Source organism: Mustela erminea, chromosome 10 (genome assembly GCF_009829155.1).
Source record: "Mustela erminea isolate mMusErm1 chromosome 10, mMusErm1.Pri, whole genome shotgun sequence".
In the NCBI taxonomy this organism is placed as follows: domain Eukaryota; kingdom Metazoa; phylum Chordata; class Mammalia; order Carnivora; family Mustelidae; genus Mustela; species Mustela erminea.
In genome coordinates this window covers 69,185,787-69,210,828 of record NC_045623.1, presented here as the reverse complement: position 1 = coordinate 69,210,828, position 25,042 = coordinate 69,185,787, and the positions used below count along the sequence as shown (strand labels likewise).

General features: G+C 35.3%; 1 protein-coding gene across 1 annotated transcript in view; it reads left to right on the top strand.

The window, feature by feature from the left end:
• Positions 1-6,651: 6,651 nt before the first annotated feature.
• The window catches only part of C10H1orf185 (chromosome 10 C1orf185 homolog), a 68,478-nt gene continuing 50,087 nt past the window's right edge, over positions 6,652-25,042 (top strand). Inside the window, exon 1 of the mRNA XM_032303035.1 lies at positions 6,652-6,840. Coding sequence (XP_032158926.1) covers positions 6,813-6,840 — 28 coding nt within the window. The 5' untranslated portion in view covers positions 6,652-6,812. The remainder of the gene's footprint in view (positions 6,841-25,042) is intronic.

Genomic DNA, 25,042 nt, shown 5'->3' with positions numbered 1-25,042 from the left:
CAATCTCTTCAACAGATGGTGTTAGCAAACACTGATTTTAAAAAAATAAAAACAACATCATCAGGGTTTAAAAAAGCAGAAAAAGCACATGAAAAAATAACGTGTAATTCAGGAGAGTTTGATATAAATTTTTGTATTGACTCATTTATTCCAGTCCTTGTTTTTATTTTGTCTTTTTAAAAAAGTTATTTATTTATTTGCGAGAGAGAGAGAGAGATCACAAGTAAACAATATCAATAATAAAAGCTCTGTTAAGAGACAAAGACTGATTCAGTGCATGAAAAAATAAAATCTAGCAATATTAGAGGCATATCTAAAACCAAAGAATACAGTAAGGTTAAAAACTAAAGAGATAGAAAACATATACCTGAGAGAGAGGGAAGCGGGCTCCCCACTCAGCAGAAAGCCTTACATGGGCCTTGATCCCAGGACTGAGGTCACTACCTGAGTCAGAGGCTTAATCCACTGAGCCACCCAGGCACACCTTTATTTTGTCTTTATGCTTATATTTTAGCACTTGTGGAATAAAATCAAATGTTGACCACTCAAATATTTAGATTAAATAATAAGAACAGACAAAATAGTTAATTATTTGAAGTATTCTAGAATCTCTGTGTTGTTTGGGAAAACGATAAACATATTAAATAATTTTCATCTTTGATATTTTAAGTATGAATATAAAAATATAAAAAGTAAGCACTAATATATTAGAGTTAGAGTAGATACTTTCTGAAATAGTAGTGGGTAAAAAAATAAAATGACAAAAATTCAGAAGTTGCAAAGAAAATAGAAAAAAGAAACAAAAAAAGATAAAAGATAATGCAAAATAACACAAATCCAAGAATATCAATAATTATCATACATAAAAGTGTATAAAAGCTCTGTTAAGAGACAAAGACTGATACAGTGGATGAAAAAATAAAATCTAGCAATACTAGAGGCATATTTAAAACCAAAGAATACAGTAAGGTTAAAAACTAAAGAGATAGAAAACATATACCAGGAAAATATTAACCACAAGAAAGTTAGTATCATTATACTAATACAAAAACAGGCTTCAGTGTAAAATATATTAACAATAGATAATAACAACATAATTTACCAAAAGTTTAATAATTCTAAATAATTCTTTTATGTACCTAAAAAATTATATATATGTGTGTGTGTGTGTACGCATGTGTGTATGACATACATATATACGTGGTAATGGTGAATGTATATATATGTGTATATATATATATATATATATGTGTATATATATATATATATATACATTCACCATTACCACGTATATATGTATATATATATATATGACATACATATACACATGACAACAATGGACAGAACTACAAGGAAAAATAAGCAATTCTACCAACACAGTGAAAGACTTTTATTCTTTTTATTGTAAAATGAAACAGATAAAGAGTAATACATGAATGCTTAGTTTAAGAATTATTATAAAGTGAATACTCTTGAAACTAGGTAAGAAGAACACACAGTTAGTGTGTTTCTCTGACTCCTGTTATTTCCAGCAAGTTCATAGCTAGATCCAGTGGCTTCAGTAGACTCAGGTTCATTCACATGGTCAAGACCATGGGAAATGCTGTGGTCATTCATTAAGAGACACACTATGTCTAGTTGTGATTTAACAACCATTGCTGCCAAATGCTTATAAGCATTAATTCACTGAGACTTCCAAAGTCCTGATATTCTAATGCTAATATTTATTTTTTATTTGGTGAAATGCTTCATTAAAGTGATGCTTCTCTTTGTCTATTATTTGCGTACCAAATGATATAGTTCATGAAGGAAAGGAAGGATAAACTCTTGATCTTTCCCTTTATCAAGTTTAAAATCTCATATTTGTTTCCTGTCACGTTCTGAATGTGACCAACTTTTTTTTTTATCACTATGAACTCATGGATTCTATGAATTTCAGTCTATTGTAATTTTGATCTTCACTGAAGCTCAATTTGTCCCAAATCTGGCCAGTGGGAACCTCTTCAAATTTAGTCATGTATCCTTTTGATTTGATACTAGTATTCTTTGATACCTTCCTTTCTATCTGGTATGACAAAATGTTCTAGGCTCATCTTGCACATTTTCTAAACTAAACCACTTTTCTAAGAAGCTCTGGTTTCTTAAGTGGCAAATGTTAATTCTAGAATACAACCTGGGAATGTGGGTGCTAGGGGTGCTCATTATTACTGGGTTGGTCATTTTTCTGTTCCTTTTTAGTGGACAAAACTAATACATATATATATACATACAAACATCTATATGACATCTCACATGTTCATATTAACACTTCTAATTCAAATTTAATACTATGGTGTTTTTATATGACCTCTTCTATCTTCCATATTACTTCTCTATTTTCCCTCTTCCATACTGAGAATCTTGGTTCTCAAAGACATAGGTTATGATGGTAATGAGAGATTTTAACATACTTCTGTCAGTAACTGATATACAGATTTTTAAATGCAGTTATATAGAATATGCGAACATAATTCACAAGCTTAATTTACTGAGAATACTTAAGACATTGCAACTTGAACTGAAGAATTCCTGTATCAGTTAGGGTCTCAACAGTAAACACATGGAACACTTGAAAAAAGGATAATTCAATGAGGGTTTATTTATAAGGGAATATTTGTAAGATGTAGGTACAGGGAAACCACAAGAAATAGTTCATCAACCCTGAGCTTAATAGTAGCCAAGCTGTCACTACCCAAAAGAGAAAAGGGAAGTTATCATAATTTGGGAGGAAAGAATTATGTTGAATTAGGTATCTTGAAAAGAACGATAGCTGTAAGGCAAGAGACATGGCCACGTGACTTTGCAGAAAGTAATCCCCTTGCAGGGAATAATTACCTTGACCTTAGCCTTATCCCACCCTTTAATCTGTTGGGGATTGTTCACCTAGATTATTTACTACAATAATTTCATAATTTATTCATGCTTCCTCTCTTGTTTTCCCTCAATATATTCTCAGCACAGTACCCAAACTGAATATATGGAGAAAAATCACTAAGTGACTGTACATGCCCAGAAAAGACTTTAGAAGACATTAAGTTGGGGCGCCCGGGTGGCTCAGTGGGTTAAAGCCTCTGCCTTCAGCTCAGGTCATGATCCCAGGGTCCTGGGATCGAGCCTCACATCGGGCTGTCCGCTCCACGGAGAGCCTGCTTCCTCTTCTCTCTCTCTCTCTGCCTACTTCTGATCTCTGTCTGTCAAATAAATAAATAAAATCTTAAAAAAAAAAAGAAGACATTAAGTTTACTTGTTGAGCTGATCTTTGGCACAGAAACAGCACAGAAAAAAAAACAATAAAAAAGCATAAAAATCTTTTAAAAATAACAAAAACCAGCAAATCCTGGGGAAAGGAGAGTATCTGATTGCCAGAGTTATCACATTATTAGATTCAATGTCCAATGTTCAATAACAACAAAAATCACAAGGTATACATAGAAAGAGGAAAGTGTGACCCATTAAAAGGAAAAAAGGTAAATCAACAGACTCTGTCCCTGAAAAATACTTAATAGGAAATATATTAAAGATTTGAAAACTCTAAAGATGCTGAAAGAAATAAAGGAAGATGTAGAGAGTCAGGAAAGTGATATATGAATAAAATGGAAATATCAATAGATTAAAAAACTAAAAAGAATCTAAAAAGAAACCACAAGGCTGAAAGGACAGTAATTGAGATGAAAAGTTCACTAAAGGGATTCCAAGACAGATTTGATTGAGCAGGCAGAAGAAAGAATTGGTGAACTTGAAGATGGAACAATAGGAATTGTCAAGACTGAGGAACAGAATGAAAAAAAGATTGAAGATAAGTGAACAGAGCCCAAGGGACCTGTGGGACACTACTACTTATTGTGGAAGTCCCAGAAGGATAAGAGAGAGAGAAAAGGGCAGAGAGAATATTTAAATAAGTAATGGCTGAAAACTTCCCAAATTTGAGGAAAGACATGAACATAAACATTCAAGAAGCTCAACAAACTCCAAGTATAATAAAACCAAAAAAACTCATAACACATTATAATCAAACTTGCAAAAGCCAAAGGGTGAACCTTGAAAGCAGCCAGAGATAAGCAAATTATATAACACACAAGGGATTGCTAATAAGATTATCAGCAAATTTCTCATCAGAAACTTTGGAGACCAGAAGGCAGTAGGCCAATATATTCAAAGTGCTAAAAGAAAAAAGTCTCAACCAATAATCCTATATCTGACAAAACTGTCATTCAAAAGTGAAGGAGAAATCAAGACATTCTCAGAAAAACGAAAGCTGAGAGTTCATAATCACTATACTTGCCTTGCAAAAAATGCTCAGGGAAATTCTACAAGGTAAAAGGAAAGGACACTAGACAGTAACTTGAAGCTGTAAGAAGAACTAAAGATCTCAATAAAGGTAAACACATGGGTAATTATAAAACCTAGTAGTACTGTAACAATGGTATATAACTTTCTGCTTTCTACAATCTCTGCCTTATTTTTCTGTTCAACATTTATCATCTAAATGTGCAATATATTTTGTTGATATTTATTTGTCTTGTTTACTACCTTAATCTCCAATCAGAACATAACTCCTTGAAGACAAGGACTTCTCTCTGATTAATCATAAGTCTCACACAAATAAGAGATCAACAAATATCTGTTGGATTAATGAATGAAAGAATATGGTTTAAGAATTAATAAAGTTAATCTACATTTTACATACATTAAAAAATGATTAATGTATTTTCACCAGTCTGTATAATGTTGCTCTGAACTATTCACAGTTCAGGAAATGCTAGCCCGAGCTTGCTTAATGATAACATAGAACTCTTCTTATTTCACTAGATGCTCTCTTGAACTTGGGAGGCAAAGGACAAAAATATGTAGAAATACACAGGCATAGGCTTTAGAACCAAACATGGATTTACATGCCAGATACCCTACCTGATAGTGTAGGGTTTTTAACCTCTATTTGCTTTCATTTTGCAAAGACAGTATGAAATAGTGGGAAAAGTATATTGGTTTAAGAATCAGAGAGTCTTGGATTCCAATGTAGTTGTGGCTTTGGGCAGTTATTTAACATATAACACAATTTTCTTATCTATGATGTAAAGATAATTTCTTCTTCATAGGGTTCTTATAAAAATATACAATAAAGCACCTGACACAGAAGGTGTAATGTAAATGTTCATTTTTGTTGCTCAGATAGGGTAGTCATTAATTTTCTGCCGAAAATAATTTGTTCACTAGTAAGAAGACATGTGCCCTGGAGGGCTGTTTTTTCCTTTTTATGACTGCTACCCTCCATATGAGTCTAGGATGATTGTGTTTCAGTATTACTAATAACCCATATCACTAGAAATTAAAGCCAGAAGTGTATTTCTATTAGCAAGATTTTACCCACAAATATACATTTTGAAGCGAATGGAAGGCAGAAAGCAAGCACTGCCAGCTTACAACATTCCTTTTGCATCCACTTTCTGTTTTCTATTACAGGTGGAATCTCATTTTAATGAATACCATTTTAAACATCTGTTTCTGCATACTGAGGCTATTTTTGTGTTCTAGCAGATGGGCCACAGGAACTGTGCTTTGTTGACTTGGCTAAAACAAAATCTAAAAAAATGAAAATTCTTTCTTTACAAGTACTGTTTATGCAGAAATAAGCCTCTTAATAAGAGGTAATTATCATTTGTAAGTGATATACCCTGGCCAAGCTACTTTCAAGAAAAGAGAACTGGGCTGTGGGTGGGTGGAAGGCAAAGTGGATTGGAAAGCAAGAGAAAATTAGAGAAAAATGGAGCAAAAACCTCAAGTTAGCTCTGTTGGAAAGTACAAACCTTCAGCCAGAACTCCACTTGTAACCTTTCTTCTTCCAGGGCTTACTACACATGTTGCTCCTCTACCAAGACTTTTCAATTCTCTCTAGATGTATAACTCAGATCTCTGTCTCCTGTGTACACACTTGTCCTGAATCTTTTGTAGTAGCATTTACCAGTGTTCATCTTACATTTTTAAAAATAATTGTTTTGTGCTCTCTCTTCCTTCCACCAAGAATGTGAGCTCAGATTTCTAGACCAAAGATTGATTCAGCTTGCATGACCAATACCTAGCAGCTTAACTCAGAATAGATGTTTAATAAATTGGATTTAACAGATATGAAGTATTGATATACTCCAATTGGGTGTTTTTACCTATTTTGGATGCTCCCTGGGAGCAAAAAAATGTTTCATTGCCACAGGATTTGACACATAAATGCTCAGTGCCAGTGTCGGTTGAAAAAATTGCTGAAATCAATATATCAAAGTTGGTAAAAACACAAATCAGATTTTTAACGTTTAATTTCTCTTAAGACTTTGATGCATAAATAAATCTACTGCACGCTGCTGAATTAAATGCTGATAACAAATGACTAGAATATACTGTGCACACTGGAAGGCTTGGTCCTCTTCCCTCTGATTATATCAACCCAGAAGCTGGTGCCAACTTGCACAACTATCGGCGTAAGGTTACAACTTTGGAAGCCCGGGCCCTGACTTTACCGTTGTCTAGCCCTGATCCTGTGGGGGTCCTGCTTCCGGCGGCGACGCTCCAGCTTCCTGGCGAGGCACTGCCCAATCCCGGAAATGCTAGAGGAAATCTCACCTCCCAGATGTCTGTAGAGCTGCGGCCGCAGGAGCAGTGGTTCACGGTGGTTATGCAGGTCCTTGCTTGCTCCAGCCGAATCTCGTTTCTTTCTTCATTCTTTCCCCCCTAGCAAGCTTCAAAACTTCTGAAAAACTGACCCCGCTCTTCTCACTCCTGTGGACATGGGCTTCAGTCGAGTCGCCAATGCAGGTCTGAGAAGGGGCACCCTCATTTTCTCTCGCTTCCTTTTTGGTACTCACTGGGCTTTGAAATTTTGTAGTTGATGACCGTTTTCTGACCTAGAGTCCCTGGAAGACTCTGGGCTTTCCTTAACTCTTCTGGCTTGCTATGAGGAGCCTCTTGTCCTGTGTGTAAGGGTAAGGTCAGAATTTTCTTAAAAGGATGAGGAAAGTGCTAAATCTAAAAATGTTCTGGCCCTTCCAGAATAGTCTTTGGAATAAAGAGATAATCCCGTTTACCCTTCCTTACATCTGAACACTTTCCAGAAAGAAACCAACTTCCTATCACGTGCAAATTCAGGTAAAATCGAAGAGTCTCTCCTTTGTAGGTGCGCTTACTTTTGCAAGGGCCTTAATGGTAACAAAGTGTAAGCACTTTCATTGTACACAGTAGTATCTATGGCTGACTTATTCCAGGATTAGGATTTGCTGAACCTTATGAACAAATAAAGCTAGAACATGTTTTTCTAAATACAATTCATTTTATTCACGTATATTCTAAGTTAGTATTTTACTCTTGAACCTCTATATTCCCACTAGTCTCTGAGTTTATGCCACATATAAACTTAGTTGTGAGCCTTCTTAGTGTGATTAGTGAATAGGAAAGAGAAAATTTAAAACACCTTAGAAGTTGGTATAAATATAATAAAATATGGGTTATGTTCATTCAGATGGACCTAAGCTCATTATTTATTAGCAATGTATGACTTTAAGCAGCTTCTTTTTTTTTTTTTAAGATTTTATTCATTCATTTGAGAGAGAGAGAGAGAGAGAGCATGAGAGGGGAAACTGTCAGGGAGAAGTAGACTCCCTGCTGAGCAGGGAGCTGGATGTGGGACTCAGTCCTGGGACTCCAGGACCATGACCTGAGCCAAAGGTAGTTGCTTGACCAACTGAACCACCCAGGTGCTGGGCTTCAGGCAGCTTTACCTTAAATTGGGTTTCCCCACAGCTAAAACTCTGAGGCAAGGATAGGAATACAAAGAAATTTGGGAAGAATAGTGAGAAAATGAAGCAAGGAAGAAAGGAAAGCCAATAAAGTGTGTTAATGAGCAGGTTACCACTGAGGGAAACTGGTACTTAATTCTACTGGTGATCCTTTAGAGGCTATATAGAATAAAACTCAGAATTATTTCACTGAGGGATAAGAAAACTGGGATCTTTACCTACCAATTCCCCTCCCTCAGTGGTTAAGGGTTACTCTTGGGAGTCTTAACTCACTGGTACTTCCCTCAAGTAGCATGCTTCTGTTGATTGAGAAAACTTTCAGGCAGAAAGATGATTGAAATAGGAAACCATTAGTCTAACACTAATGGAAATTGCCACATATGGGCAGGCCCTGATGATGTCTGATACATTAAGTCTTAGTTTGTTCCTCTGCAAAAGAGATGATAATTAGAGATTATAAGTAGGTTATATTAAGTTCCTATCCTGATTTTAAAAAGCCTAAAAAATCTTTGTATATGTTAATATAATAATGTTTAATAATAATAGTTAAGTACCTCTTTTTATTTTTATTTTTTATTGTAGTTGGCATACTATGTTACATTAGTTTCAGGTGTACAACACAGTGATTCTACAACTCTGTACATTATACTTTGTTCACAAGTGTAGCTACCATTTGTCACCATACAATGCTATTACAATACTATTGAGTATATTCCCTTTGCTGTATGTTTCATCCCATGACTTACTCATTCCATAACTGGGAGCCTGTACCTCTTACTCTTTTTTACCTATTTGCACATTTCACTCCCCAGCCCCTGACTCTGCCAACCACCAGTTCTTTTTAAAATTTTTAGCACACATTAATATTTAATTGTGGTGCCACTCTATTGTGGAACATATTTCTGTTTCCTTTCATGTACTTATAGTCACACTTACTTAAAAGTTACCTGTCTTGTTACCTAGAAGACTTCCTAAACTCTTCAGGTAACTCTTTGATTTTTAAGTACTCTGTTCCTTCCCCGGGTATTATTTATGTCTCCCCACTAGGCCATGGTGAGAACAAAGACAGTGTAATTTATGCTTCAACAAAAGTGTATGAAGCACTGTGACAAATGCGGGATCATAAATATTAAAAAGAAAGCCCCACTCTCAGGATTTTTGTCCAGGTTGGGTATAAACCAAAAGTTAAACAACTAAAATATTTTATGACACCCTGATAAAGGTAAACCTGAAGTTTTATAGAAGCAAATAGGAGGAGTTAACTCCAGAATTTAGTCTGGAAGGATACAAACCAGACTGTTAATGATAGCTATCTGTGGAGAAGAAAGTGTATGTGTGTATATGTGTGGTATTTGGAGGAGAGAGGTGAAGAAAAAGGAATCGTTAACTTTTTTACTCTGTTGCATTGTGTGAATCCTTTTAAAGAATGTGTACTTATTACTTGCTTGTGCAATTAAAGAAAAAAAAGCTCATGTGATGAAGAGGTTGAAGGGATACCAGAGAGAGAAAATAATAGCACAGAGACTTTAGTTCAGGAGAATTCATTATATTCAGGGAGGTACAGGACACACTGTGTGTTTGTCCCATAGTGAGCCTAAAATGAAGTGTCATGAAATCAAATTAGAGAGTTAGATTTGGGCCAACCCAATTTTGTAGGCTATTATAGTAGGCAAACAGAAAAGCATGAGAGCATTAGCCAGCAAAGGTGAGGGAGGAAGGCATGGAGTGTACCAGAGATAAGAGGTAAAAGCTACTAACTTGATGTGTAGATACAGAAGGTAAATGAGCCCTGTCTCAACTGAGTTATTTAACCCTAGTGCCCTAAGGCATCTATTGTATATAAGGGACTAATTACCTATTATGCATCTGGAATAGTATTAATTATGTATTGACCCTTGAAAAAATCAAGAAATAATTATTTTTTGTATTCAAATAAAGGTCCTAGATTGACAAAGGCCTTGGTAATTGTGCGGAAGATGGTTTTTTTTTTTAAATTTTATAAAATATATCCTATATGTGTAGAAGCAAATATGAGTTTAGTTTTCAGTATATCGAATTTGAGGTATTTATGGGACATTTGGAAGGAGAGATGGGATATCTAGTTGAGTAAAAGATTATGGGCCTTACAGTGGAGACCTAAGACTAGAAATAAGGTTTAATGAGTCATCAGCATATAGATGTTGTAATTAAAGTCATAGGTTCAGATGGATCACCCAACTACTGTGAAGGAAAAAAAACCAAATATGTAAAATAGAATCTGAGGGAACTATGACATTTGGGAGATGGGCATTAGAAGATGAGTTTGATAAAACTAAATCAAGAAATGGAAACCTGAAAAGACTTATGGCATGGAAGCAAAGAAGAAAAGAATTACACGAATGAGGGAGGGATCAACTAACTGTGTCAATACTGTAGAAAAGTGTCCATTGGCCATGGTAATATGGAGATCAATGTGGACCTTAGTGAGAGCAGCTTTGGAAGAATGTATGGGTAGAAGTAAAAGAATGAGTTGAAAGTGAATAGGAAGTGAGAAAGCAGAGACAGTGAGAGTGAACAACTGTTCAAGAGGTTTGGCCATGAGGAATAATGAAGGGTCTATTCGTCTTAAGGAAGAAAGAGGCTTTGAATGCTTATATGTGAAGGGAAAAGATCGATAGGGAAAGAAGAGGAAGAAATAGTACAGAAGGAAGAGAGAAGTGATGATTAGTGGTTTCTGAGCTTGGATGGAACATTAAGCCATAGATAGAAGGGAGAGTCTTCAACCAAGACTGGAAAGAAATACTAATACAGATTAAATTACAAGTGGATGGAGGAAATTAAAGGAGTCTTGGCCTAATGCCTCCAAATTTCTCTATGAAATAGGGAATTGGGTCATCTGCTGAGCTAGTGGGAGAAATATTAAGTGAGAGCTTGAATAAAAAGATGAAATTTTGGAATAGTTACTGAAGGGAATGAGAAGAGAAGAAAGGAACCAAGACCTGTTAAAGATCTAATATATAGTAGCATATATGGTGAAAGCTTTAAATACATTACTGCATCTAATTATGATGATTATCATTCTTTATATATCCAAAAAAAGAATAAACACCTTGCTCATTTCTCGCAGCTAGTAAGTAACAGAGCCAGAATTTGGACCCAAAGTTTTTCTAGCTTTAGATCCTGTGACCAATAGACCTCTAGGATTTAACAAAACCCAATGTAGTACTATTTAATTTGTGGACTATGAGATTTTGTGATGGATAGGGGAAAAAGTAGAGCTAGAAGTAAAGCCAGAGAGTAATAATAAATTGAGGGGAAATGGGATGGTCAAGGGTTTAGGAATATCAAGGAGGTAGAATTAAGATTATGGTAGGATTAGTAGTAAAAGCTAGAATAACGATCAGAGAAAAGCATATTATGATCAAAGACTAGAACATAGGAGTTAAAATTTCAGAGGTAAAGGAGATTGGGACTGAAGTGTGATGAAGGTGAGAGAGAGCATGGACAGTAGGGGGAGTGATTAACTAGCATTTATTAAGCTTTTAGTTTACTAGATGCTATACTAAGCACTTTATATACATTATCTTACTTAATCCTTATAGTCCTTAATAAGGTAGATACTATCACTATTTGCATTTGCTAGATGAGGTGGTTTTGAATATTATTTTCCTAAATTAAACTAATGGGATCAGATTTTCATCAGGCCACTTTTATGGTTAATTTTATGGTTAATTTCCTTACCACATTTTATGGGGTTTTTATGGTTAATTTTCTTACTACATCCTTCCTTCCTCCCTCTGAGAGAATCATCAGTTTATTCTCTATAGTTAAGAGTCTGTTTCTTGGTTGGTCTCTCTCTCTCTCTTTTTTTCCTTTGCTCATTTGTTTTGTTTCTTAAATTCCACATATGAGTAAGATGATACAGTATTTGTCTTTCTCTGACTGACTTATTTTGCTTAGCATTATACTCTCTAGCTCTCTCCATGTTGTTGGAGATGGCAAGATTTCATTCCTTTTTATGGCTGAATTTTATTCCACCTCTTCTTTATCCATTCATCAATCAATAGACACTACAGTATTCATAGTTTGGATACTGTAAATAATGCTGCAATAAACATAGGGGGGATGTATTCCTCCAAATCAGGATTTTTATATGTTGGGAAATTTATATGTTTATAATATAAAATTTAAATTATAAAGTTCAAATTATTTAAATTAAAATTTAAATTATTAAGTTTAAATTATTTAAATTAAAAATTTTAATTATTTAAATTAAAATTTAAATTATAAAGTTCAAATTATTTAAATTAAAATTGAAATTATAAAGTTTAAATTATTCAAATTTAAAAATTCAAATTACTTAAATTAAAATTTAAGTTATAAAGTTTAAATTATTTAAATTTAAAAATTTAAATTATTTAAATTAAAATTTAAATTATAAAGTTTAAATTATAACATTTATAATTTTATATGTTGTTGAAATTCTCAGTAGTGTGGCTACTGGATTGCAGGGTAGTTCTATTTTTAACTTTTTGACGAACTTCCATACTGTTTTCTTCATTGGCTGCACCAGTCTGTATTCTCACCAAGAGTGCAAGAGGGTTCTTTTCTCTCCATATCCTCGCCAGCACTTGTTGTTTCTTATTTTTGCTTTCAGTCATTCTGACAGGTGTGAGGTGACATCTTATTGTGGTTTTGATTTGTGTTTCTCTGATGATCAGTGGTGTTGAACATATTTTCATGTGTCTGTCTGCCATCTGGATGTCTTCTTTGGAGAAATGTCTGTCCACGACTTCTGCCCATTATTTATTTATTTGAGAAGGAGAGTAAGAGAGAGAGAAAGAGTGAGAGAGGGAGGGAGGGAGGGACCAAGAAAGAGGGAGAAGCAGACTCCCTGCTGAGCAGGGAGTCCAATGCAGGGGTCCATCTCAGGACCCCAAGATCGTGACCTGAGCTGCGGTCAGATAAGCTTAAGGGACTGAGCCACCCATATGCCCCTGCCTGTTTTTTAATTAGACTATTTGTTTTTTGGGAGTTGAGTTGTATAAGTTCTTTATATATTTTGGATATAACCCTTTATCAGATGTCTTCTTTCATTCTGTAGGTAGGCTTTTAGTTTTGTTGATTGTTTCCTTTGCTGTGCAGAGCTTTATTATTATAATTATAATTTTAAAATTTAAACTCTAGTTAGTTGACATACTGTTCAATATTGGCTTCAGGAATAGAGTTCAGTGGTTCATCATTTGAATATAGCACCCGGCTCTGAGCATAACAAGTGTCCTCCTTAATTCCTATCACTCATCTGTCTCACCCCTCACTGCCCTCCCTCTATCAACCCTCAGTTTGTTTTCTGTAGGTAAGAGTCTCCCATGATTTGTTTTACCCCACCTCTCTTTTCTTTCCCCCTCCTGAATGTTCATCCATTTTGTTTCTTAAATTCCACATATGAGGGAAGTCATATAGTATTTTTCTCTCTCTGTGCAGAAGCTTTTTATTTTGATGTAGTCCCAATAGCTTATTTTTGCTTTCATTTTTCTTGCTGCAGGAGACATACCTAGAAAAATGTTGCTATAGCTAATGTCAGAGAAATTACTGGCTGTACTCTCTTCTAGAATTTTTATGGTTTCAGGTCTCACATTTAGGTCTTTAATCCATTTTGAATTTATTTGTGTGTGATGAGGGAAAGTGGTCTGGCTTCATTCTTTTTCATGTGACAGTCGAGTTTTCCCAACATCATTTGTTGAAGAGATTGTCTTTTTCTCATTGTATATTCATTCATCCTTTGTTGAAGATTAATTGGCCAAATAATTGTGAGTTTACTTCTGGGTTTTCTGTTCTATTTCATTGATCTATGTGTCTTTTTTTTTTTTTTTTTGGCTTAAAACATTAGGCATTTATTTTTCTCAAGTAACAAGTCTTGAATACGTTATAAGTTTTTACTTTCAACATCAAGTGGTCACATATCTAAGGGATGAATAAAGGATTTATCACAGTTATTGCATAACATATTTCTCACATAGGTCTATTCAGATGCTTTCTCCCATTCTTTACATTCAGTTTTTCTCTTCAGTTAACATTTGCTTGTAGGCCTTAAAGAATGAGAGTTCACTAAAAACTATTGCACATGGACATTACTCGGAGTTTTATCCAGCATGAGTGCTCTCCTGATGCAGCCAAAGTGTTGAGAACTTACTGAGAACATGTCCACAGACATTGCATCAATAGGGTTTTTTGCCAATATGAACTCTCTTTTGCACAGTAAGATTACATCTTACACTGAAGGTTTTCCCACATTGATCATATTCATAGGGTTTCTCTCCAGTGTGAGTTCTTCTGTGTATTGTAAGGGATACATGCCTCCTAAAAGCTTTTTCACACTCAGTATACCGAAGCGTTTCTTTTCCCTGGTGTGCTTTTTCATATGTCTCCTATGAGATCTATGGGATAGGAGACCACCAAAGGTTCTCCCACATTCCTTACACTTATATTGTTTCATTCTCATGTGAATTTTCTTGTGCAAAGTAAGGAAAGATTTCACTCTGATGGCTTTCCCACATTGACTAAATGTGAAAGGTTTCTTTCCAGTGTGAATTCACACATGTTCTTCAAGGCATGAATGATCCCTGAAGGCTTTCCCATAGTCATGGCACGTACATCCAGCATGCATTTTCTTGTGCACATTAAGACTACAGCTCATTTTGGGGGCCTGGGTGGCTCGCTGAGTTAAGCCTCTACCTTCGGTTCTGGTCATGATCTCAGGGTCCTGGGATCAAGCCCCGCATCAGGCTCACTGCTTGGCAAGGAGCCTGCTTCCCACCCACTCTGTGCCTGCCCCTCTGCCTACTTGTGATCTCTGTCTGTCAAATAAATAAATAAATAAATAAATAAATAAATAATCTTAAAAAAAAAAAAGACTATAGCTCATTCTAAAAGTTCTCCCACACTGATCACACTTGTAAGGTTTCTCTCCAGTATGTATCCACAGGTGTGTCTTCAGGTATGATGGACTACTTAATGCTTTTCCACAGTGGCTATACTCAACACATTTCTCTGCAGTGTGGGTTGTCTTATGTTGTGTAAGGTATGAAAGACTACTGAAGGTTTTCCCACAATCATTGCAGGCATAGGGTTTCTCTCTGTTATATATTATCTTGTGCATGGTAAGCCTAGAGCTTCTACTGAAGGTTTGCTGCACTGATCACATTTGTAGGGTTTGTCTCTTTTTTTTTTTAATTTTTATTTTATTTTGTAGGGTTTGTCTTTTGAGTGAATTCCTTCATCTTGTCTTAGAAGTGAACTATCTCTGAAGGTTTTACCACACTCTGAAGGTTTTTCAAAGGGCTTCCCCCCAGTGTGAATTCTCTTGTGCCATGTAAGATAAGAGGATGAACTGTAGACTTCCCCACACTGATTGTATTTAAAAGGATTTTTTCCACTGTGGGTTCTTATGTGCAATACAATGGATGAATGGTTCTGTAATACCTTACCACACTGGCTACATTGAAAAGATTTCTCTCTAATCCAAGCTTTTTCATGCTTAAGTTAGAAGATTGAATTTAAGACTTTCATAGAGTCAGTGCATTCATAGGATTTCTCTTTTGTATGTTGTCTCTTTTGTACAGCTAAGAAAGAACTGATGAAGGCATTTTTATAATTTTTATAGTTATTGAATTTTTCCCCAGAAAGAATGCTCTCATGAAGGCATTGATGGAGTTTCTCTCCAGGATAAATTCTCTGGTTCCGAATGATGCTAGATTTCATGCTCAAGGCAATTTTATTCTGTTCAGTGGATCTGCCTCCATGAGTTTGCTTCTTCCTCTTGCCACTGAGTGCTTCTGTCTCCAAAATATCTTGTTTATGTTGTGCTTGTTTGGTTTTAAGGAGAACTATCCCATTTGAAGAGCTATCTTGGTGATTTCTTGTCTCTGTTTTCATTTCCTCTTCTTGTTCCATCTGGATGATCAGAGTGGGTTTGCTGAGCTGCTTTTCCAGAATGCCAAGTTTCTGTAGTTCTCCAGCATGACATCTCTGTACAGTTTTCTCTGCTGTGAATTCAACAATGCCCATTCCTCCTGGGGGAAGTCCATGGCCACATCCTCAAAGGCTACTGAGTTCTGTAATGCAGAGTAGATATTTTCCACCTCAGTGATCCTCTCATGGGTACCAGCAGAGTCTAATATAGCAGACAAAAGTGTGGCCGTTATTTTGCTAGTCTGTGAGTAAATATGCCCAGGATGCTCTTCTTGCTTCTGTTGGTCCACTGCAGTCAGATTCAAGACATAGAGAAATGCATAGGTCAGTGAGGTAAGGGTTTGAGCAAGGCTGCTGATCACATACTCCTCAGCTATAGCATGCTTTCAATCTCTATGTATCTATTTTTATGCCAATACGATACTGTTGTAATTACTACTGCTTTGTAATATAACTTGAAATCTGGAATTGTGACATCTCCAGTTTCTTCTCTTATTACATTCTTTAGCAGATTTTTTTTCCCAATGTCATTTCTGACTAATGCTTAGAACTTTATGAAATAATTTTAATTATAATAATTAATGATTTAATATTATATAACAAAGTGATTTAAAACATCTGCTTTATTATGTTATAATTATGTTTTATTATGGTTTTCATATCAAATAAAAGGGAGACAATATCTGTGCTAAAAAAAACTACTTATATTAGGCAGCTACCATCTTCAAATTCAGAGCAGGCCATACTTCAAAGAATTTAATTTATTAGAGTACTGGGGAGAAAAATGATTTTGTGGATGTTAGAAAAACAAAGAGTTCCAACAAAAAAAATGAAATAAAGATAAAATTGGCAACAGAAACTTTTATCTGGAATTATTTTAAAAATCAGTTTATAAATTAAGTATCAGTGAAAATGTAGAAATATCTATTTTAAAAAGACAAGAAAAAAGAAACTTGCTTCTACTTAAGCATCAAAAGTGATGTTGTTGGAATTATAAATTTGAAGAAACACAGAGGTATAGATTACATATTACAAAGGAATTTTAAATAACTTTAAGAAAGAAGACAATTGAAAAGAATACTAATTCATTTGTGACTATCTTCTCTCATTCTGTGGGTTGCCTCTTTGTTTTGTTGACTGTTTCCTTTGGTGTGTAGAAGATTTTGATCTTGATGAAGTCCCCAAAATTCATTTTTGCTTTTGTATCCTTTGCCTTTGGAGACATGTTTTGAAAGAAGCTGCTGTGGCCTGTGTCAAAGAGGTTACTGCCTATGTTCTCCTCTACTATTTTGATAGATTCCTGCCTCATGTTGAGGTCTTTTATCCATTTGAAGTTTATTTTTGTGTGTGGTGTAAGAGAATGGTTGAGTTTCATTCTTCTATACATAGCTGTCCAATTTCCCCAGCACCACTTATTGAAGAGACTGTCTTTTTTCCACTGTATATTTTTTCCTGCTTTGTCAAAGATTAGTTGGCCATATCGTATGGAGCACTGGGTGTGGTGCATAAACAATGAATCTTGGAACACTGAAAAAAAATTAAATTAAAAATAAATAAATTAAATAAAGGATATTTCAGAATTTTAAAAAAGAATACTAATTCAACATACTTTAATAAATTTTAACAATGTCATATGACACATAATTAGTATATGCATTGAGGAAAGCACATGGGAATTAAAAAGACTTAGTAAGCATCTCAGTATTAAATTTAACCAGTGCTTTTCAAGATGATGAGAACAATTATTTCAAACTAAAAATGAAACAGAAATTATGTTTTTAGTACATTGCTAACATCTCTTAACTCAAAGTTAATTTATCTGAGTTTCAGAACATAGAAACCATATGATTTTTTTCAGTCATTGCATTTTAAAAATGTTTTATATGTTAAACAGAAAAATAAAGGAAAAACACCCACAGTGTTTTGTTTAAAGCATGTCATGAAGGATTATGATTTTTAAGTAGTTTCATAAATGGTAGAAACACTTGGCAGGTGTTCTCAGAAATATTATTTACCAAAATTTGACCAAACTGGAAAGCAGAAGTCCTTCATTCTTCTTAACCTCTGTGAAACAAAAATCAACCAAAGTTCAAAAGAGCCACCAAGTTACAGAAAATGTAGGTTTGATTATAATAGGATAAGCATACTCAAAAAAGCGTTGGATATAGCAAATAACAGATTTGGAATAGTTATTCATTTTATTAAAAAGGCAAAAAAAAAGAGCAGTTTAGAATTTATTCAAGAAAAGAAAAAATTCCTATTTTCATTAAAATTGCCAATAGCTATGATCTTTCAGAACACCTTGAAAGAACTTCACTCAGATCTACAAAATAATGTTTATTTTTTAAAAAGATTTTATTTAGGGGCACCTGGGTGGCTCAGTGGGTTAAAGCCTCTACCTTTGGCTCAGGTCATGATCCCAGGGTCCTGGGATCGAGCCCCATATCAGGCTCTCCGCTCCTTGGGGAGCCTGCTTCCTCTTCTCTCTCTCTGCCTGCCTCTCTGCCTACTTATGATCTCTGTCTGTCAAATAAATAAACAAAATCTTTAAAAAAAAAAGATTTTATTTATTCATTTATGAGAGAGAGAGATCACAAGTAGGCAGAGCAGCAAGCAGAGGTAGTGAGAGAGAAGTAGGCTCCCTGCTGAGCAAGGAGCCTGATGAGGGACCAGACCCCAGACCCTGAGATCATGACCTGAGCCAAAGGCATATGCTTAAGTGACTCAGCTACTCAGGTGCCCCAAAATAGTAAGTTTCTAAGGCAAAATGGAAGATGTCATGAAAAAATCAAAAGTCATATATGATGAATTTAAATTGAAGTGGCAAAGATGAATCACAAAAGAGGTATCTAAAGTAAAAAATACTCTGAAAAGAAATAAAATGTTAATCTAGAATGTGATCTATAGTCAACACCACATTTGAGTTATTAAATGCTATTCAAATGATGCAAATATATCAAAAAGAGTAATCACTACATTTATTGGAAAATTCATGGTAGTCTCCTAACAAGTCAGATATATTATTAAAAGCTAGAAAAACTATAGTTTTCTCATAAATATCTTTTTTTCAAAGATTGATTGATTGATTGATTGATTTGACAGGTAGCGATCACAAGTAGACAGAGAGGCAGGCAGAGGGAGAGAGGAGGAAGCAGGCTGATCCCAGGATCCTGGGATCATGACCTGAGCTGAAGGCAGAGGCTTTAACCCACTGAACCACCCAGTCGCCCCATATCTTCTTTTTTTTAACTACAGAAATGAAGTATCAGAGGGAAACAAAGGAACGTTTTTCACAAATGTAGAATTTTCTTCTGATGGATTTAAAATTGAAAGCCAAAAGTCTTATCCCAGATAAAGAAGATAAGAAAACTAACAGTTAATTTTGCATGCTCCTTAATGAGATGGAATATTCATCATCAAAATTGAACTTTCATAAGCCTTCTCCTTCAAGTTCCTTAAATAAAAGAAAGAAGTGTTCCACAGATGATCAAATGGTCATAATAAGTGTTGGTAAGCTTTAGATCACAATGTTTTTCCTCTAATAGAGTATGCATTGTTAGTATTTTTATTATGTTATTTATTAATACTCTAAGGTTTGAACAAGTAGTCTGTAGGCTATGTATTTGTCCAACAATTTCACAGGCTATACTTTTGACAGTAAAGCAGTCGTACAATTTTCATTATTTAGGCTTATGTCATTACACTGAAATATATCCCAGGTTGTAGAGAAAAGTTTCTGAAGACATATTTCTCTGTGCATAATATTAAAAAAACTGTCATGAAGAATATGAACACCTGAGACTGCCATACTTATCTTGAGTGAGAAATGAAGGATCAAAGTAGTTTTCCCCACTCCCCAGAACTTCTTTCAGTTTTATGTGTGATGGTACTGTACATAACAGGGACCTCTTTAAATAAGAGGTTAAGCAGAGTGTAAGGGAATCTCATAGTGAAGTTGTAACAAGTTTCCTTTCTAGCAACAAATTATTTCTCTTTTGAAAAAAATATTTGGAACAATTTTGAAATGCTTATGACCATTTCTCTTTCATTACACTAAACATAATACAGTTTCCCCTACAGTTAAGCTGGCAATGCCCCTTTACCCCTTTAGTGTACATTTGATAACATAGAAGGTTAAAGTAGGTTTGTTTAGTAGGCCAGATGAGTTCCAGGAGAGATTTTCTTTTTTTCCCTGTCACTTACTCTTAAGTTATCTTACACTGATTGGAAAAGGGAATGAAAATGCTCCCCTCTCTTTTGAATGAACATACAAAGAAGACCAAACAAGATTTAATTAGTTCTGTATTCCAGTTTTACAATGATAAAATCCAAATCACACAGAATATACATGTAAGAGATGAAAAGTTGAGCATGGTACCCTAAATCCAGCTTCCCTTGCACAAAGTATATGCCTGGAGCAGCACTGCTTCTCTTGGACCCTCCTTCTACCTTTAAAAAATACCCATGAAGACCTTTGTTTCCTGCATCCAAGGAGAGAGGATTACATAGGGCATGTATACCAGGGGAAAGGAATCGTATTCATGTTCTTAGTAGCATAATTTTTAGATATTTTTATGCTAAAAGAGCATCTGTCTCTGTTGACCTTGAGATGTATTTCAAAACCTTCTGTTAACTTTGCCTTTGCAGGTGCCATACCCCATTACTTCCTCCTGATTCTTGAAGGTTTTGGTGGTGGTAGAATGTAATAAAAGCATTCTGCACCTAGAACTCATAGAACTAAAACTTATAAACTAAAAGAGTTTAGTTTTCTCTAGTGGGAGAGAAAATTTCCCAGCGACAGGAGTTCCTGAATTTCCTTAAAGAAAAGGGGTTTAAGAATTAGCCAGGTGGTGGGTATCATGGAGGGCACGTATTGCATGGAGCACTGGGTGTGGTGCATAAACAATGAATTCTGTTCCGCTGAAAAGAAATTAAAAAAAAAAGAATTAGCATTCTTGGGGTGCATGGGTGGCTCAGTTGGTTAAGCGTCTGCCTTTAGCTCAGGTCATGATCTCAGGATCCTGGGATCCAGCCCCACGTTGGGCTCCCTGCTCAGCAGAGAGTCTGCTTCTCCCTCTCCTTCTGCCTCTCCTCCAACCCCTGCTCATGTTTGCTCTCTCTGTCCCTCTCTCAAATAAATAAAATCTTTTTTTAAAAAGAATTAACATTCTTATGGGAATTGAGGCATTCTCATTAGAAGTGAGGCTTAAGGTATGAAATGTACAGGGTCATTTGAAATTAAGGATAGTGGTAGATGGGGTTGAAAACTTGAGCAAAATGAAGAAAGATCAGAATATCCTCAGTGGAGAATAAGGAATTAAAAATCTGCATAATTCATTGAATTTAGTTTATGTCATTAAAAAATAGGCAAAGCAGAAGTCTTCAGAGAAATAATTGTTTCTAAAGCCTCTGACTACCCATATAAGCCTTTCAATCATAGAAACTTATTTTTATTTATTATTGAGAATAAGAATTCTCATTCTTCATGTTAGTTATGTTCTATAAAGTTGCTGTGAACACAGAATTAACAAATACTGAACTGTTGCTCTCAGAAAAATACAGGGTTAGGTCCCTGCAAGCTTCTGATTACGTTTTTGTCAACCAGTAAATACGCAGTTTTGTTTTATGTGTGTTTTTATTTAAAGACGCCTTATAAGGGATTGTTAGTTGATGCATTAACATTGAACTCTGCCAACAGCAGCACTATAACTCATAGCTGAATGAAAATTATCTACCACACACATTTTTTCTGTAAGGCACATCACAGCCTTCATGCACTTAGGAACACTAGACAGTGTTTTGCATTATGCTTCAGGGCTATTTTGAACAGTGAAATCACCGACAAAAAGTACAAAAATGCAAAAACGATAGCGCAAAAAGGGTAATTATTGACAGTATGAGATCTACAATAAAAAGGCAGAATGTTGCTTTGTTTGACCTTAGCTAAAAACATGCACATCGACTGAAATTTTTCACCACTCTGCTCATTCATGTGCTCGTAAATAACTATAAAAGCACTATGAGTATTGATTTTGGGGTTACAAATAAGTTTCATTGAGTAAACGAATTCACCAATATGTAATCCACAAATAATGAGGATCAACCATAATTACTTCAGCAAAGTTTCAGATCCACCTCTCATTGCAGAATTTAAATTGGTTCTCAAAGAAAACAAAAAAATCTCCCAGAGACTCTATTTATTTTTAAATATGTAGTCTTTAATTTCATTTTCATTGTGTTCAAATTTTCCTTTTCCATTGCCTCTTTTAAAATATGATTTAAGTTTCTACTTTTAAAAACTGCTGTATTGAAGAATAATTGAAATTCATATTTATGATGATTTAGACAAAGTTTTGACATACGTACACATGAAAATCACCACAATCAAGATAATGGGCATATTCATTACCCCCAAAAGTTTTTGTATACCCTTTTGTAATCCCTCCACATCTTTCACTGTTCCCCATCTCTTAGCAACCATTCATCTGCTTTTTGTCACTATAGATTAGTTTGCATTTTCTAGAGTTTTATATAAATGGGATCATAGAGTATGTAATCTCTCGTTTTTTTTGCTTCTTTCATTCAGCAGAATTATTTTAAAATTTATCCCTGTTGTGTGTATCAGTAGATTATTTCTCTTTATTGCTCAGAGTATTCCATTGTGTGAATATACTACAATTTGTTTATCTGTTGGTAGACACTTGGGTTGTTTCCAGTTTGTAATGGTTTTCTCTTGCTGATTAACAAATTACTACAATCTTAGCTGCTTAGAACAACACTCGTGTTAGTTTTTAGTTAGGTCTAGGTCTATAGAAGAAGTCTAGTTACAGCGTGGCCAGATTTCTCTGCTTATGATATTGTAAGGCTGAAATCAAGATGTCAGGTAGGCTGCTTTCCTTTTTGGTGGTTCTGGTGAAAAAATCTGCTTCAAAGTTAATTCAGGTTGTTAACTGAATTCAATTCCTTCTAGTTGTAGGACTGAGGTCCTCATTTTCTTGCTGGCTGTCCTTTAAGGGCTGCTCTCAGCTGCTAGAGGCTACTCTCATTTCTTGCTACATAGCTCCCTCTAGAGAATTTGCGACATACAAATGCCCCTGAAGCTTCAAACCTCTGACTTTTCCTGTGTCTGAAGTGTAGGCCCAGATTTTTTTTCATGTTTTTATTTAAATTTAAAATTTAAATTTTATTTAAATTAACATACACTGTGATATTGTTTTCAGGAGTAGAATTTAGTGATTCATCACTTAAATCTAACACCCAGTGCTCATCACAACAAGTACCCTCCTTAATACCCAGCACTCATTTATTCCCCCCACTTCCCAATGTCCCATCCAGCCACCCTCAGTTAGATTGCTCTCTATAATTAAGAGTCTTTTTCCTGGTTTGCCTCCCTCTCTTTTTCCCCCCTCCCTTATGTTCATCTGTTTTGTTTCTGAAATTCCACACACTTGTGAAATCATACAGTATTTGTTTTTCTCTGACTGATTTTGCTTAGTGTAATACCCTCTGGCTTTATCCACTTCGTTGCAAATGGCAACATTTCATTCCTTTTAATGGCTGAGTAATATTCATCTATGTATGTGAATATTATATATAACCCACATCTGCTTTATGCATTCATCAGTCAGTGGACATTTGGGTTCTTTCCATAATTTGGCTTTTGAAGATAATGCTGCTATAAACATCAGGGTGCCATCAAAAGAAATGAAATCTTGCCATTTGCGACGACGTGGATGGAACTAGAGGGTATTATGCTTAGCGAAATAAGTCAATTGGAGAAAGACAACTGTCATATGATCTCCCTGATATGAGGAAGTGGAGATGCAACATGGGTTTGGAGGGTAGGAAAAGAATAAATGAAACAAGATGGGATCGGGAGGGAGACAAACCATAAGTGACTCTTTAATCTCACAAAACAAACTGAGGGTTGCTGGGGGGAGTGGGGTTGGGAGAGGGGGGTGGGGTTATGGACATTGGGGAGGGTGTTTGCTATGGTGAGTGCTGTGAAGTGTGTAAACCTGGAGATTCATAGACCTGTACCCCTGGGGATAAAAATACATTATAGTTTTATAAAAAATTTTAAAAAATTTTAATAAAAAACATCAGGGTGCATGTGCCCCTGTGGATTAGTATTTTTTAGACTTTAGGTAAATACCTAGTATTGCAATTGCTGGGTCATAAGGTAGTTCTAGAAGATTTTAATTTTAAAAAAATTTTGCACTTTGAAAATGCTAATATAATTAACATATGGTGTCATTTTAGTTTTGGGTGTAAAATCTAGTGACTCAACAACTCTATATATTATTCAGTGCATATCACAATAAATATACTATTAATCCCCTTCACCTATTTCAGCCATCCCCTACCAACCTCCCCTCTGGTAACTACCAGTTTGTTCTGTATGTTAAAAAGGCTGGGGTTTTTGTGTTTGTTTGTTTTTTGTTTTGAGGGGTTTTTTTGGTCTCTTCTTTTTTTTTAAAGTAGGCTCCACACCTAGCCCAGAGCTCAAGACTAGGCCTACACCCACAACCCTGAGATCAAGACCTAAACTGAATCTGATGCTTAACCAAGAGTCAGATGCTTAACCACCTGAGCCACCCAGGCATGCCTGTTTATCTCTTCTTTTCTTTGTTCATTTATTCTGTCTTTTATTTTTATTTATCTATTTATTTATTTATTTTAGATTTTTAAAATTTATTTATTTGACAGACAGAGATCACAGGTAGACAGAGAGGCAGGCAGAGAGAGAGGAAGGAAAGCAGGCTCCCTGCTGAGCAGAGAGCCCAACGTGGGGCTCAATCCCAGGACCCCGGGATCACAACCCAAGCCAAAGGCAGAGGCTTTAACCCACTGAGCCACCCAGGTCCCCCCATTTGTTTTGTCTTTTAAATTCTACATATGAGTGGAATCATTTGGTATTTGTCTTTCTCTGATTGACTTATTTTACTTAACAGTACGTCCTCTGGATCCATCAGCTGTGTTGCAAATGGCAAGATTTCATTCCTTTTTATGGCTGAGTACATTCCACTGTGCAGGTGTCTTACAGCTTTTTTTTTTTTTTTAATTACTATAATTGATGATGTTACTTTAGGTTCAGGTGTACAACTTCACTAAGTTTGACAGGTTTATACATTATACTACGTTCACGAGTATAGCTACCATCTGTCCCATCACATAGCTATTAGAATATCATTGAGTATATTCCTTATGCTCTGATTTTTATTCCTGTGACTTACTCATTCCATGACTGGAGGCCTGTATCTGCCTTTCCCATT